Raw genomic sequence first — 15,544 nt, 5'->3', positions numbered from 1 at the left:
GAAAGTGCTAGTGTAACAAATGATGCCATTGGCCACAAAATCTGGCATGTTATTTTACCAAACGCACAAGATCTGTTTGAGGTGAATAAACCTAATTCATAGAGGAAGGAGGACTCTGCCACAGGAGCAATTCTGTCTTTATATAATACAAGTTTGAGCTAAACTAGTTTTTACCTCCACTGAGCTGCCACCAGAATTTATTTTTTGAAAAGCATTGTCAGAACAAGATAGCTTTAATTTTTTATTTGGTTATGCATATGTCTTTCCAATCAGGAAATCAGTACTGGTATATCTTGCTAAAATAATAGGGGAGGGAAGTACAGTTGACCTTAATTTCTGTTGATCTGAAGTGAGTGTATGCTTCACATATGAAGAATACATGTCGAGGAGTGGTGAACTAAGGACCATAACAAGCTTATGTTGAGGCCTGTGTGCTTGTGAGTTATGCGGCATTGTCCGCTCATTTAGGTTTTTTTTATATAATTCTCCAGTGTAAAATACCTTGGTTAATATCAAGATTAAAAACCCGACTTCTTTAAGCAATAGTTTGTTTCTGGTCTCTTCCTGTAACAGCCTGTCCGTGTAATTTCTGTATGAGTATGATATGGTAAAGACAACATTCTTCTAATTTGTTAAATTTTCCTAACTGCAAATAAATATTGGTGACATAGGTGGTAATGCTGTAATGTATAGGGAAGTGACAAAATACATTACATTTTATTTCATTTTTTGGTAACTCCTTTGATATAATACAGTTGATACCTTGGCAATAGTATTTTTAAACAGTTTTGTTGGTACAAGAACTAACCTGTTTCTTCGGCCAGTCAGATAACATCCTGAAAAAAGAGTAGCCTGAACTTTGAGTCTGAATAATATGAGCAATAGGGATCAACACAAGGAAGCACAGCATTAATCCAGAGCACTTAAGGAGCCTTGTTGATTTTGCTCCTTTACTCAGTGACAATTTCTCCAAGCCAATTCTCCCTCTTTGATGTCATAAGTCATGTTTGAACAAACATTAAAGCTTGACAGAAAGGACTTCAATACCTCAAATAGTTGGTATTGCGGTGAATCGCTGAGCAACATGGACCATGAAGGTGTCAGATTTAATCTTTGAATTGTGCAGAATTAACTGATCACAGCCAGGATGATGGTAAGGGAACTACAAGTGTCTTCGTGCCCTTGATTTAGAGAGGGCAAAATCCTGCTGCCAGTACCCCTCCACATACTCCCGTGGGAACTATGTGGATGAACACTGGGTAAGGACAGGGATCAGGCTCAGCTGTGGTATCCCAGAAACATATGGCCTGCCATGCCTCACTCTTGAACTATATGCTGTTAGGAGGGAATTAGAGAAATAAATAAAATTGACAGAAAAAAATTTAGGGGTGCCCAATTTGTTACTTTGAAAGGAATTTTTGTGGTGAAACTTTCTGCATGAAATCCATCGTAAGATGACTTGTGTTTAGATGGTTTAAATTATTTTACAGGGATGAAGCTGCCTGCTTTGCCATTCAAAAAGGTTTGCAAGCTTCACGAAGCAACATAAAATATTTTAAACACAATGATATGGATGACCTGGAACGGCTGCTGAAAGAACAGGAACTTGAGGACCAGAAAGTAAGAATTTTGAAATTTGCCGATGACCCCAAACTTGGAGGTGTGTCAAACAATGAGGATGATATGAACCGCCTACAACAGGACATAGGCTAGCAGAATGGGCAGGCAGGTGGCAGATGGAATTTAATACTGACTAGTGTGTGGTGATGCATTTTGGAGAAGGAATAGGGAGAGGCACAGTTGTAAAGAGTGTGTGGGAACAGAGGGACCTGGGGGTGCATGCGCTTCGATCTTCGAAGGTGGCAGGACATGTTGAGAGAATAGTTAGTAAAGTTTATGGGATTTTGGGCTTCATAAATAGAAATATCAAGTTCAAAAGCAGGGAAGTTATGCTGAACCTTTATAAAGCCTAATCTCAAGGTTGTGAGTCTTTGGAACTCTCTTCCCCAAAGAGCAGTGGAGGCAGGGTCATTGAATATTTTTGAGGCAGAGGTAGATAAATTCTTGACTAACAAGGGAGTGAAAGGGTATAGAGGGTAGGCAGGAAAATGGAGTTGAGCCACAATCAGATCAGCCATGATCTTATTAAATGGCAGAACAGGCGCAAAGGGGCTAAATGGCCATTTCCTGCTCCCAATTCGTATGTTTGTATGTAACTCTGGTTAGGTCCTAACTGGAGTATTGTGTCCAGTTCTGGTCACCACACTCTAGGAAGGATGTGAGGGTCCCTGAGAGAGTGCAGTGGGGATTTACCAGAATGGTTTCAGGGATGGGAGGGGGTTTTAGTTACAAGGTTAGTTTGGAAATGCTGGGGTTGTTCTCCTTAGAACAAAGGAGATTGAGGAGAGATTTGATAGAGGTGTACAAGATTGACAGGCTAAGTTAAGTTAGATGAGGTACAACTGTTCCCATTAACTAATGGTTCCAGGACTAAGAATCACAGATTGGAGATGAAGGGGGAATATGAGGAAGAACATTTTTTACGCAGCGGGTGGTAATGAGCTGGAACTCGCTGCCCATGAGGGTAGTGGCAGCGGAGACAATTAATGACTTCAAAAGGAAATAGGATGGCCACTTGCAGAAAATAAACTTGCAGGGCTATGGGGATCGAGCGGGGGAGTGGGACTGACTGAATTGCTCCATGGAGAACCAGCATGGACCCCATGGGTCAAATAGCCTCCTTCTGTACTGGAAATTTAACCCTTTTAGAACCAGATAGAATAACAAAAATACTTTGTTTCAAATGTTCACCATATTTTAGCTGTCCATATTTTAAATATCCATTGAAAACTGTTTTTCAAGAATCCTCGCAAAGCACGTGTAACCCGACGATTCCTTGTAGTGGAAGGACTGTACATGAATACTGGATACATTTGTCCACTTCCAGATCTGGTAAGAGAAAAGGGAGGAGAAAAATAAATCACTTTTATGTTCTTCATTTCAAAAAGTTAGCTTTTTAGATGAAACTGAAAATATTTGTGCATTTTAGCCTTCATAGATTTTTGAATCCTCTGAAATTATACTTTCATACCTCTTACTACGTAGGTAAGACTAAAATACAAATACAAAGTGCGAATCTTCTTGGAAGAAAGCTTGTCCTTTGGGGTTCTCGGAGAGCATGGACGAGGTGTAACTGAACATTTTGGGGTGAATGTAAGTTTCTTTTTCTTGCATTGTGTGTTCTGCCGATCCATTTGTCTACATAACAGTGACTGCTTGATACTACAACATACTGTCTATGCTACCGGACTAGCATACCAGAGCTGTGTACTAATAACGAGTTTAAATCTAACCATGGCAGTTTAAGAATTTGACTTTTTTTTTAAACTGGTAATAAAAACCTAATATCAGTTAAAGTGACCATGAAGCAGTTAGATTGTCATAAGAACCCTTTGTCTTATAGCAAAGGAAACCTGCCCTTACCCTCTCTGTCGTATATGTCATAGAATCTAGCAGCAGCGAAGCATGCCATTCAGACCATTGTGTGCCTGTGATGACTCTTTGAAAGAGCTGTCCAATTAGTCCTACTCCCCAACTCTGTCCGAATATTCCTGAAAATATGTGTAGGCCTTTCCGCTTCTGGAGCCTGTTCTGCCATTCAATGAGATCATGGCTGATCTGTGACCTGGGGAATTCAACCCTAGTTTGTTTAATCTGTCCTCGTCGCTTCACCCGTGGAGTCCTGGTACCATTCTTGCAAATCTATGCTGCACTCCCTTCAAGGCCAAAATATCCTTCGTAAGGTGTGGCCTAGAACTGTTCACAGTACACCAGATGTGGTCTAGCCAGGGCTTTGCATAGTATTCTGGTCCTTTAGATATAAAGGCCAGCCTTTTTGATTATTTTCTCTACTTGTTCATGACATTTTAATGATCTATGTACCTGGATCCCAAGTCTCTTTGGATCTCCACTGTTTCTAGCTTTTTACCATTTATAAAGTACACTGTTCTATCCTTTTGAGGTCCAAAGTGGATGACCTTAAATTTGCCTGCATGGAAATCCATTTGCCACAGTTTTGCCCATTCACTTTAATAATTCTTTGTAATTTTACACTTGCAATCTCACTGTTTCCAATGCTGCCTATATTTGTGTCATTGACAAATTTGGATATGTGGCTTTCCATCCCATCACCTAAGTCGTTAGTGAATACAGTGAATAGTTGAGGCACCAACACCGATCAATTCAGTAGTATGAAACTACTGGAGAAGTGCAGCGGTTCAAGAAGACCCACCATATTTTCAATGGAAGGCCAATAAATGTTGGTTGCTAGTACCACCCACACCCTGAGAAAAAAGTTTGTGTCTAAGGCTTCTGAGATGTTATGTAGAGATGCAAGGTGCTATCTAAATGTAAGATATGCAGCAGGTTGCTTTGAATGTTGTACCTACAGTTTTCTAAGTAACTAATCCATCTTCCATGGTTTTGCACACGGGGAGTCAAGACCACACTGCTTTACAGGTGAAGGGATAGAGAAAAAGAAAAAAAAGACTTGCATTTATATAGCGCTTTTCATGACCACCGGATGACTGCTTTACAGCCGATGAAGTGTAGTCACTTTTGTAATGTAGGAAATGCAGCAACCAATTTGTGCACATCAAACTCCCGCAAACAACAATTTAATGTTTTTTTAATGTTAATTGAGGGATAAATATTGGCCAGGACACCAGGGATAACTCTAATAAAGCAAAATACTGCAGATGCTGGAAATCTGAAATAAAAACAGAAAATGCTGGAGATACTCAGCAGGTCTGGCAACATCTGTTGAGAGAGACCCTGCTTCTCTCCCCACAGATGTTGCCAGACCTGCTGAATATTTCCAGCATTTTCTGTTTTAATTTTAGACTGGGCATACCTCCCTTGCTCTTCTTTGAAGTTGTGCCTTGGGAGTGTTTGCATCCACCCAAGTACGCAGATGAGACCTCGGTTTAACATCTCATCTGAAAGAAGGCACCTCCGATAGTGCAGCACTCCCTCAGTACTGCACTGTTAGCCTTAATTTGTGTGCTCATGCCCTGGACTGGTACTTGAACCCGAAACTTGTGGCTCAGAGGCAACAGTTCTACCAATTGCGCCACAGCTGACACTAGGGGTGTGAAGTTTTGCTGGCAATGCCATCAGCTAGAACAATGCCCTCGGAATGATGTGACCAGACATTCTTTTAATAGAAACTTAATTCTCTTCCTCTCTCAATTCAAATAATACAGATTAATGACATTGATCTTATAAGTGCAAATATGGAGAACTCCTTGGCCTCCATTGGAGGATTTTGCTGTGGAAGATCCTTTGTTATTGATCACCAGGTAGGTCCACTTTAAGTGTACACATTAAATTGTCTATTCTTCCCCTCCCCTCTCCCCACCCCCCACCAAATCCTGGGATGTTATTCCGCAATCAAATACCGTACCACCGTCACTTGGCCACTTTGGTGAGTTAGTAGAAGGTAACTGGCATCTGTGAAAGAAAAGGTTGGGGGGGGGGGAATAATTAGGGAACAGGGGAAATAAATCTTACTGTTGAAGCAAATGGAAGCTTTTTCAATTTTTTTTATTAAATGCTCACCATTATAGATAGAAACTACATGTCCTTGGTAGATTTTTTTAAATCGCTTACCTTTCCCCCCCATTGAGTCTGCCCTGGGTATGAACCTCTAATAAACCAGTTGATATTTAGATTTGTCACTATTACTCAAACTATTTGCTGCATTATATGAGGAGCCCCAAATTCTTGCCTTTGTTTATTTATAGTTCCTTGTTTGAATGCAATTATATTTCATCAGCTAAGTTGAAAACAGTAAGCTAGTTTTCCTGAAATCCTAATCATTATATTCTTGAAGTGAGCTTTGCTGAAGATGCATTTCATTTAATGCTTTTTTTGTATTTTTCTCTGAAGCGGCTTTCCGGACAAGGCTATTGTTTTTCAGCATCTTTACCACCAATGCTTGCTTCGGCTGCCATAGAGGCTCTCAACATTATGGAGGATGACCCAGGTATGAAAACTACTAATACAAGGACAACATGCTGCAGAAGGTGGAAATTTGAAGTAAAGACAGAAAATGTTGCAATACTCAACAGTTCTGACAGCATCTGTGGCGAGAGAAACAGAGTTAATGTTTCAGGTGGTTGACCTTTCATCAGAACTGTCAAAAGTTAGAAATGTATTAAGTTTTAAGCAAGTTAAAGTGGAGGGTGGGAAGAATGACAGAAGGGAAGATCTGTGATGGGGTGAAAGACAGGAGAAATTAAATGACTAAAGAGTTAGTTGTGCAGGGCCTAAGGGAATGGTGATGGAGCAGGAAAAGAAAAAAAAAATGTGCATAGAGCAGGTGTGCTGCCATCCGAAGGCAAAAACTAGAAGAAAACTGAAATATGCAAAGAAAAGGAAACATGGGGGCAGTGATTATGGCCTGAAATTCTTAAACTCAATGTTGAATCCAGAAGGCTGTAAAGTGCCTTGTTAAAAGATGAGGTGCTGTTCCTCAAGCTTATGTTGAGATTCATTGGAACACTGCAGTAGGCCAAGAACAGATCAGCATGAGAGCAAGATGGGTAATTAAAATGAAAGGCGACCAGTAGTTGGGGTCATGCTTGCAGACTGAATGGAGGTGTTCCCCAAAGTGATCATCCAATCTGTGCTTGGTCTCTCCAATGTAAAGCTGACTACATTGTAAGCAGGGAATACAGCATAATAAATTGAAAGTAGTATGGATAAATCGGTGTTTCACCTGGAAGGAGTGTTTGGGGCCTTGGCTGGTGAGGGAAGGGCAGGTGTTGCATCTCCTGCACTTGCAGGGAAAGGTGCCATGGGAAGGGGAGGGGGTGTTGGTGGTGATTGAAGAGTGGAGCAGGGTGTCGGGAAGGGAATGATCCCTTTTGGAATGCTGAAAGGGGAAGGGAGGGGAAGATGTGTTAGGTGGTGGCATCACATTGGAGGTGGCAGAAATGGCAGACAATGATCCATTGAATACAGAGGCTGGTGAGGTGGAAGGTGAGGACAAGTTGAACCCTATCATGGTTCTGCGGGGTGGGGGAGTGGGTGAGAGCAGAAGTGCAGGAAATGGAGCAAAAACAGCCGAAGGCCCCATCAACCACAGTGGCAGGGAATCCTTGGTTGAGGAAGACCTATCAGAAGCGCCAGTCTGGAAGGTTGCATCATCAGAACAGATGCGACGGAGACAGAGTAACTGGGAGAATGGAGTGGAGTCCTTAAAGGAAACGGTGTGAGGAAGTGTAGTCGAGGTAGCTGTGCAAGTCAGTGGGCTTATAGTGAATATTCATTGATAGCCTATCTCCAGAAATGGGGCCGGAGAATTAGAGAAGGGGAAGAGTCCGAGATGGGCCATGTGAAGGTGAGAGAAGAGTGGAAATTGGAAGCAAAGTTGATGGTATTTTTTAGTTCAGGGCGAGAACAGGAAACAGCACGATACAGTAATCAATGTACCAGAGAAAGAGGTGAAGGAGGGGGCTTGAATAGGACTGCAACAAGGCATGTTCCACATAACCCACAAAAAGGCAGACATAGCTAGGAAAACTGGGAAAACTTCAACTTTGCTTCCAATTTCCACCTTTCACTTTCACATGGTCTATCTCTGACTCTTCCCTTTCTCGTCTTCTCCATTTCTGGAGGTAGCTTATGAACTAATATTAATTATAAGCCCATTGACTCAGCTACCTCACTACATTTCTTCACACCCTGCTTCCTGTAAGGATTTCATTCCATTCTCCCAGTTTCTCCACCTCTGTCTCATCTGTTATGATGTAACCTTCCATACCAACACATCTGATATGTCATCCTTGTTCCTCAACCAAGGACTCCCCCTGCACCATGGTTAACAGGACCCTCAACTGTTTCTGCTCCATTTCCCACAGTTATGCTCTTGCCCTTTCCCCTCACTCCCAGAACGACATTAGGGGTTCCCCTTGTCCTCACCTTCCACCTCACGAGCCTCCGTATTCAACGGATCATCTACCACCAGTTCCGCCACCTCCAGCATGATGCCACCACCAAACACGTCTTCCCCTCCCTTCCCCCTTCAACATTCCCAAGGGACTGGTCCACTCCTCAATCACAACCAACCCCCCTCTCCTTCCCATGGCACCTTTCCGTGCAAGTGCAGGAGATGCAACCCGTTTTATTTCCTCTCTCCTCACCGGGCAAGGCCCAAACACTTGCAGCTGAAACAACGATTTAAGTGTTCTACTTTCAATTTAGAATACTGTATTCACTGCTTACAATGCAGTCAGCTCTACATTGGGGAGACCAAACGCAGATTGGATGATCACTTTGGGGAGCACCGTTCAGTCCGCAAGCATGACCCCGACTACCAGTCACCTTTCATTTTAATTCCCAACCTTGCTCTCACGCGGACCTCTCTGATCTCAGCCTACTGTGGTGTTCTAATGAAGCTCGACATAAGCTCAAGGAACAGCACCTCATCTTTTGATTGGGCACTTTATAGCCATCCAGACTCGACACTAAATTTAAGAATTTCAGACTGTCCTCTCTGCTCCAATGTTTCCTTTCCTTTGCATGTTTCAGATTTTTCCTCTTGGTTTTCCTTTCAGACAGCAGCACACCAACTGTAGGCACATCTTTTTTGTTTCTTTTCTTGCCCCATCACCACTCCCTTAGGCCCTGCGCAATTAACTCTTCTGTCATTTAATCTCTCCTGACTTCCACCCAATCATAGACCTGCCCTTTTGTCATTCTTCCCACCCTCCCCCATTTCATTTGCTTAAAACCTATTGCATTTCTAACTTTTCCTAGTTCTGATGAACGGTCATAGACGTGAAATGTTAACTCTGTTTCTCTCTCCACAGATGCTGCCAGACCTGCTGAGTATTTCGAGCATTTTCTGTCTTTATTATTGAAATTACTGATTAATTATGAGCCAATTTATTGTTGTGTGGCATTGCTTGTTGGAGTATCAAGGTAATACATCATCATAGATTGACCTATTTACTCCCCTTTAATGTATAATCCCAAGAGGAAACAGCAACCGGAAGCTGAGCTTATCTCTACAAAAAGAGTGAAGTCAAACTTGAGAGTCATCCTTATGCAGTACATATGTGTCCCCAAGTTCTTGGTTTGAGCTTGACAAAGCTTTGGTAATAAATTAAGCCAGGCAATCCATTGGGAATATTTTTTTTTTAAATTCACACAATATAGTGCCAGGCTTGAAGTCAGAATGCTAATTTTTTTTATTTGTTCATGGGATGTGAGCGTCACTGGCCAGGCCAGCATTTATTGCCCATCCCTTATTGCCCTTAAGGTGGTAGTGAGTTGATTTCTACACATTTGTCTTAAATGTTTTGGAGTAAAAGCAGTATTTATGACCTAACAGTTGTTCAGTGAAGTGAATTATGTCAATGTTTAATAAGTTGTGTATGAATCTGATCTGCATTACCTCTGTTAACAACATAAAATAACAAAATACAAATGTTTAAACTTTTTCAGATATTTTCAGGGTATTGAGACAAAAATGTCAGCGAATGAATTGTGCATTGCAGGGGTAAGTACTCATTTGTTAAAATAGTGTAAAATAAACAAGCTGTATATTGTGCTTTGTGACCTTTTTAACGACTGGTTTAACATGTATCTCAAGCCTTCAGCTTATATGTGTTTTTTTTTAAAATTATCGCTTTGCCTCCACAATTTGAAATACATTTTTTATACCGATGTGAACATAAACTACCCGTCCCATTTCCAACCTCCCTTTTCTCTCGAAAGTCCTGTCGTCTCCTTCTAAATCCCTTCCCATCTTTCCGGGAACTCCATGTTTGAATCCCTCCAATCAGGTATCTGCCCCACCACAGTACTGAAACAGCTCTTATCAAGGTCACTAATGACGTCCTATTGACTGTGACAAATGTAAACTTTCCCTCCTCATCCTTCTCGACCTGTTTGCAGCCTTTGGCCCGGTTGACCACACTGTCCTCCTCCAACACTTCTCCGTCATTGTCCAGCTGGGTGGAACTGCTCTGACCTGGTTCCATGCTTATCTATCTAATCGTAGCCAGAGAATCAGTTGCAATAGGTTCTCTTCCTGCTTCCACATTACCCTGGTGTCCCCCAAGGATCTATCCTTGATTTCCACCTATTTCTCATCTACATGCTGCCCCTTGGTGACATGATTCAAAAGCACAGGGTTAGTTTTCACAAGTATGCTGATGACACTCCGCTCTACCTCACCACCACTTCTTTCGACTCCTCCACTGTTGCTAAATTATTAGACTGCTTTTCAGACACCCAGTACTGGATGAGCAGAAATTTCCTCCAATTAAATATTGGGAAATCTGAAGCCATTGTTTTTGATTCCCACTCCAAACTCTGCTCTGTGTCATAGCAACAGTCATAGTCATGGCACAGAAGGAGGCGATTCGGCCTATCAAGACCATGCTGGCTCTCCACGGAACTATTCAGTCACTCCCAATCCCCCACTCAATCCCCATAGCTCGGCAAGTCTATATCTTTCAAGTGGCTATCCAATTTCCTTTTGGAGTTATTGATTGATTAATTGTCTCCGCTTCCACCACCTTTGTGGGTAGCGAGTTCCAGGCCATTACCACCCGCTGCATAAAAAAAGTTCTTCCTCATATTCCCACTGCGTCTCTTGCCCAAAACCTACAATCTGTGTCCCATAGTCATGGAGCCATTAGTTAACGGAACAGTTTTTCCTTGTTCAACTTTCTAAGCCTGTCATTATCTTGTACACCTCCATCAAATCTCCCCTCAATCTCCTTTGTTCAAAGGAGAACAAACCCAGTTTTTCCAACCTAATCTTGTAATTAAAATTCCCCATCCCAGGAACTATTCTAGTAAATCTCCTCTGTACCCTCTCAAGGACCCTCACCTCCTTCTTAAAGTGTGGCTATCAGAACTGCACGCAGTACTCCAGTTGGGGCCTAACCAAAGTTTTATAAACGTTAAGTCTAACTTCCCTGTTTTTGTACTCAATGCCTCTGTTTATGAATCCCAAGATCCCATTTGCTTTACTAACCACTCTGTCAGTATGTCCTGCCACCTTCGAAGATCGATGCACATGCACCCCCCCCGGTCCCTCTGTTGCTGCACACTGTTTAGAACTGTGCCATTAAATATATGTTGCCTCTCCCTATTTCTTCTGCCAAAATGCATCACCTCACAGTTGTCTGCATTAAGTTCCATCTGCCAGTTGTCTGCCCATTCTGCGAGCTTATCTATGTCCTGTTGCAGGCAGTTCATATCATCCTCACTGCCACATCTCCAAGTTTGGTATCATCGGCAAATTTTGAGATTCTACTCTATTCCAAGATTCAAGTCATTTATATATAGCAAAAAAAAAACAGTGGTTCAAGCACTGACCCTTGGGGAACATCACTGTTTACCATCCTCCAATCTGAAAAGCAATCATTTACTACAACTCGATGTTTTCTGTCCTTCAGACAATTTTTTATCCGATTGGAAACTGACCCTCATATTCCATGAGCCTCAATTTTGTTAACCAGCCTTTTATGTGATACCTTATCAAACGCTTTATTAAAATCCAAATAAACAACATCCACTGCATTCCCTTCATCAACTTTCTCCGTTACTTCATCAAAAAATTCAATTAGATTAGTCAAGCATGATCTGCCTCTTACAAATCTGTACTGACTATCCTTAATCGACTCGAACCTTTCTAAGTATGGGTTGATTATTTTTCCCTAATTATTGTTTCTAAATCCTTACCCACCACTGATGTTAAACTAACTGGCCTGTAGTTTCTAGGACTGTCCTTGCACCCTTTTTTGAATAAAAGTGTCATATTTGCCACTCCAATCCTCTGGCACTTCACCCATGTCCAGGGACAGTTGGAACATTATGGCAAGCCATTCCGCTATCTCCATTCCTACTTCCTTTGGCAACCTGAGTGACTTACATACCCTAAGCATAGCCAGCATTTTTAATTTAATTTAGTTTTAGTTTAGTTTAGAGATACAGCACTGAAACAGGCCCTTCGGCCCACCGAGTCTGTGCCGACCATCAACCACCCATTTATACTAATCCTACACTAATCCCATATTCCTACCACATCCTCACCTGTCCCTATATTTCCCTACCACCTACCTATACTAGGGGCAATTTATAATGGCCAATTTACCTATCAACCTGCAAGTCTTTTGGCTTGTGGGAGGAAACCGGAGCACCCGGAGAAAACCCACGCAGACACAGGGAGAACTTGCAAACTCCACACAGGCAGTACCCAGAATTGAACCCGGGTCGCTGGAGCTGTGAGGCTGCAGTGAGGTACCTCCCACTTTCAATTTTTACCCTATCCATTGCCTCTACACTCTCCACTTCGACTGATATTTTGTCCAATTTCTCTTCATTAGTAAACACTGATACTAAGTACTCATTAAGCATTCTAATCTTGCCCTGCACCTCTAGGCCCCACTCGACCTCTTACCACCCGCTTACTATTTGCATGCCGGTAGAAGATTTTTGGGTTCCCTTTTAATGTTGACTGCAATTCTGTTCTCATATTTGCCGTTTGTCAGTGTAATTTTCCTCTTCACCTCCCCTCTCAACTTATTGTATATGGCCTGGTTCTCACTTAAGAATTCACCTGACCTGCATCATAAACCCTTTTTTTTAGTTTCATCATAATCTCTATCTCCCTCGTCATCCAAGGAGCCTTGTTATTGATTACCCTACCTTTCGTCCTCAATGTAATGTACCTAGCCTGTACCTGAAGCATCTCTTCCTTAAAGATAACCCATTACTAAGATACAGCTCTTCCCGTCAGTGTTTGGTTCTGTTCTACCCTGGCTAGATCCCTTCTCATTGCATTGAAATTAGCCTCCTTCCAATCCAGATGCTCGACCTTATTTTGTTTCTTGCTTTTCTGTATGACTAGTATGAACCTTATAATACAATAGTCACTCTTACCCAAGTGCTCAATGGCAAACACTTGGCCCACCTCATTTCCCAGCATCAGATCCAATAATGTCTCCTTTCTAGTTGGGCTAAGGATGCACTGATCAAGGAAATTCTCCTGAACGCATTTCAGAAATTACTCCCCCTCCTTACCCTTTACTCCTCGAATCATCCCAGTCAATATTTGGGTAATTAAAGTTTCCCAATATCACCACTCTGTAGTTCTTACACCTTTCTGATTTCCCTGCAGATTTGCTGCTCTATCTCTGTGTTTGGAGACCTATAGAATACCCCTAGTAACTTGATCATATCTGTTTTGTTTCTCGACACTAACCAAATGGATTCTGCCCTTGCCCCTTCAAGGACAACCTCCCTTTGGCTATCCCCCTCTCTAACAAGTATACCGTTTTGGATACTGTTGGGGGGGATGGCCTATCAAGGGAAAGCAACAGCAGCAGCCAGAGCAGTGGCACCATGGCTGGCACTGTTGATCAGCAGGGAGGGACAAAGCGCAGAAGAGCAGTAGTTAAAGGGAACTCGATAGTCAGGGGCACAGATAGGCGCTTCTGTGGACGTGAAAGAGACTCCAGGATGGTATGTTGCCTCCCTGGTGCCAGGGTCAAGGATGTCTCTGAACGGACAGAGGGCATTCTGAAGGGGGAGGGTGAACAGCCAGAGGTTGTGGTACACATCGGTACCAATGACATAGGCAGGAAGAGTGATGAGGTCTGCAGGGGGAGTTTAAGGAGTTAGGTAGTAAGTTTAAAAAACAGGACCTCTAGGGTTGTAATCTCTGGATTACTCCCTGTGCCACATGCCAGTGAGGCTAGAAATAGGAAGATAGTACAGCTAAACACGTGGCTGAGCAGCTGGTGTAGAAGGGAGGGTTTCAGATATCTGGACCATTGGGCTCTCTTCAGGGACAGATGGGACCTGTACAAGCAGGACGGGTTGCATCTAAACTGGAGGGGCACTAATATCCTGGCTGCAAGGTTTGCTAGCGTCACTCGGGAGGGTTTAAACTAGTGTGTCAGGGGGGTGGGAACCAGAGCAGTAGGACAGCGAGTGAAGTAAATGAGGAGGACATAGTAAATAAGGCCAGTAGGACTAAGAGGAAGAGCAGGCAGGGAGATGTTGCTGAGCACAGCGGGACTGGTGGTCTGAAGTGCATTTGTTTCAATGCGAGAAGTATAACAGGTAAGGCAGATGAACTTAGAGCTTGGATTAGTACTTGGCAATATGATGTTGTTGCTATTACAGAGACTTGGTTGAGGGAAGGGCAGGATTGGCAGCTAAATGTTCCAGGCTTTAGAACCTTCAGGCAGGATAGAGGGGGATGTAAAAGGGGTGAGGGAGTTGCATTACTGGTTAAGGAGGATATCACAGCTGTACTGCGGGAGGACACCTCAGAGGGGTCGTGCAGCGAGGCAATATGGGTGGAGCTCAGGAATAGGAAGGGTGCAGTCACGATGTTGGGGGTTTACTACAGGCCTCCCAACAGCCAGTGGGAGGTAGGGGAGCAGATATGTAGACAGATTTTGGAAAGATGTAAAGGTAACAGGGTTGTGGGGTGGTGGGTGATTTTAACTTCCCCTATATTGACTGGGACTCACTTAATGCTAGGGGCTTGGATGGGGCAGAGTTTGTAAGGAGCATCCAGGAGGGCTTCTTGAAACAGTATGTAGATAGTCCAACTAGGGATGGGGCTATTCTGGCCCTGGTATTGGGGAATGAGCCCGGCCAGGTGGTCGAAGTTTCAGTGGGGGAGCATTTCGGGAACAGTGACCATAATTCCATAAGTTTTAAGGTACCTGTGGATAAGGATAAGAGTAGTCCTCGGGTGAAGGTGCTAAATTGGGGGAAGGCTAATTATAACAATATTAGGCAGGAACTGAAGAATTTAGATTGGGGGCGGCTGTTTGAGGGTAAATCAACATCTGACATGTGGGAGTCTTTCAAAGGTCAGCTGATTAGAATCCAGGACCAGCATGTTCCTGTGAGGAAGAAAGACAAGTTTGGCAAGTTTCGGGAAGCTTGGATAACATGGGATATTGTGAGCCTAGTCAAAAAGAAAAAGGAAGCATTTGTAAGGGCTGGAAGGCTAGGAACAGATGAAGCACTTGAGGACTATAAAGACAGTAGGAAGGAACTTAAGCAAGGAGTTAGGAGGGCTAAAAGGGGTCATGAAAAGTCATTGGCAAACAGGATTAAGGAAAATCCCAAGGCTTCTTATACATATATAAAGAACAAGAGGGTAACCAGGGACAGAGATGGGAATCTGTGTGGAGCCAGAGGAAATGGGTGAGGTGCTAAATGAGTACTTTGCATCAGTATTCACCAAAGAGAAGGACTTGATGGATGATGAGCCTAGGGAAGGGAGTGCAGATAGTCTCAGTCATCTCATTCTCAAAAAGGAGGAGGTGTTGGGTGTCTTGCAAAACATTAAGGTAGATAAGTCCCCAGGGCCTGATGGGATCTACCCTAGAATACTGAGGGAGGCAAGGGAAGAAATTGCTGGGGCCTTGACAGAAATCTTTGCACCCTCATTGGCTACAGGTGAGGTCCCAGAGGACTGGAGAATAGCCAATGT

At 43.0% G+C, this 15,544-nt stretch overlaps 1 protein-coding gene across 1 annotated transcript in view; it reads left to right on the top strand.

Annotated features, from left to right (window-relative positions):
• sptlc1 (serine palmitoyltransferase, long chain base subunit 1) overlaps nucleotides 1-15,544 on the top strand; it is a 61,418-nt gene that overhangs the window by 31,909 nt on the left and 13,965 nt on the right. The window contains exons 7-12 of the mRNA XM_068030162.1: nucleotides 1,491-1,620; nucleotides 2,863-2,952; nucleotides 3,106-3,213; nucleotides 5,265-5,360; nucleotides 5,950-6,046; nucleotides 9,514-9,568. Coding sequence (XP_067886263.1) covers nucleotides 1,491-1,620; nucleotides 2,863-2,952; nucleotides 3,106-3,213; nucleotides 5,265-5,360; nucleotides 5,950-6,046; nucleotides 9,514-9,568 — 576 coding nt within the window. The remainder of the gene's footprint in view (nucleotides 1-1,490; nucleotides 1,621-2,862; nucleotides 2,953-3,105; nucleotides 3,214-5,264; nucleotides 5,361-5,949; nucleotides 6,047-9,513; nucleotides 9,569-15,544) is intronic.

The sequence above is a fragment of the Heterodontus francisci genome, chromosome 4, assembly GCF_036365525.1.
Source record: "Heterodontus francisci isolate sHetFra1 chromosome 4, sHetFra1.hap1, whole genome shotgun sequence".
NCBI lineage: Eukaryota > Metazoa > Chordata > Chondrichthyes > Heterodontiformes > Heterodontidae > Heterodontus > Heterodontus francisci.
This window is presented reverse-complemented; position numbering and strand designations above follow the sequence as displayed.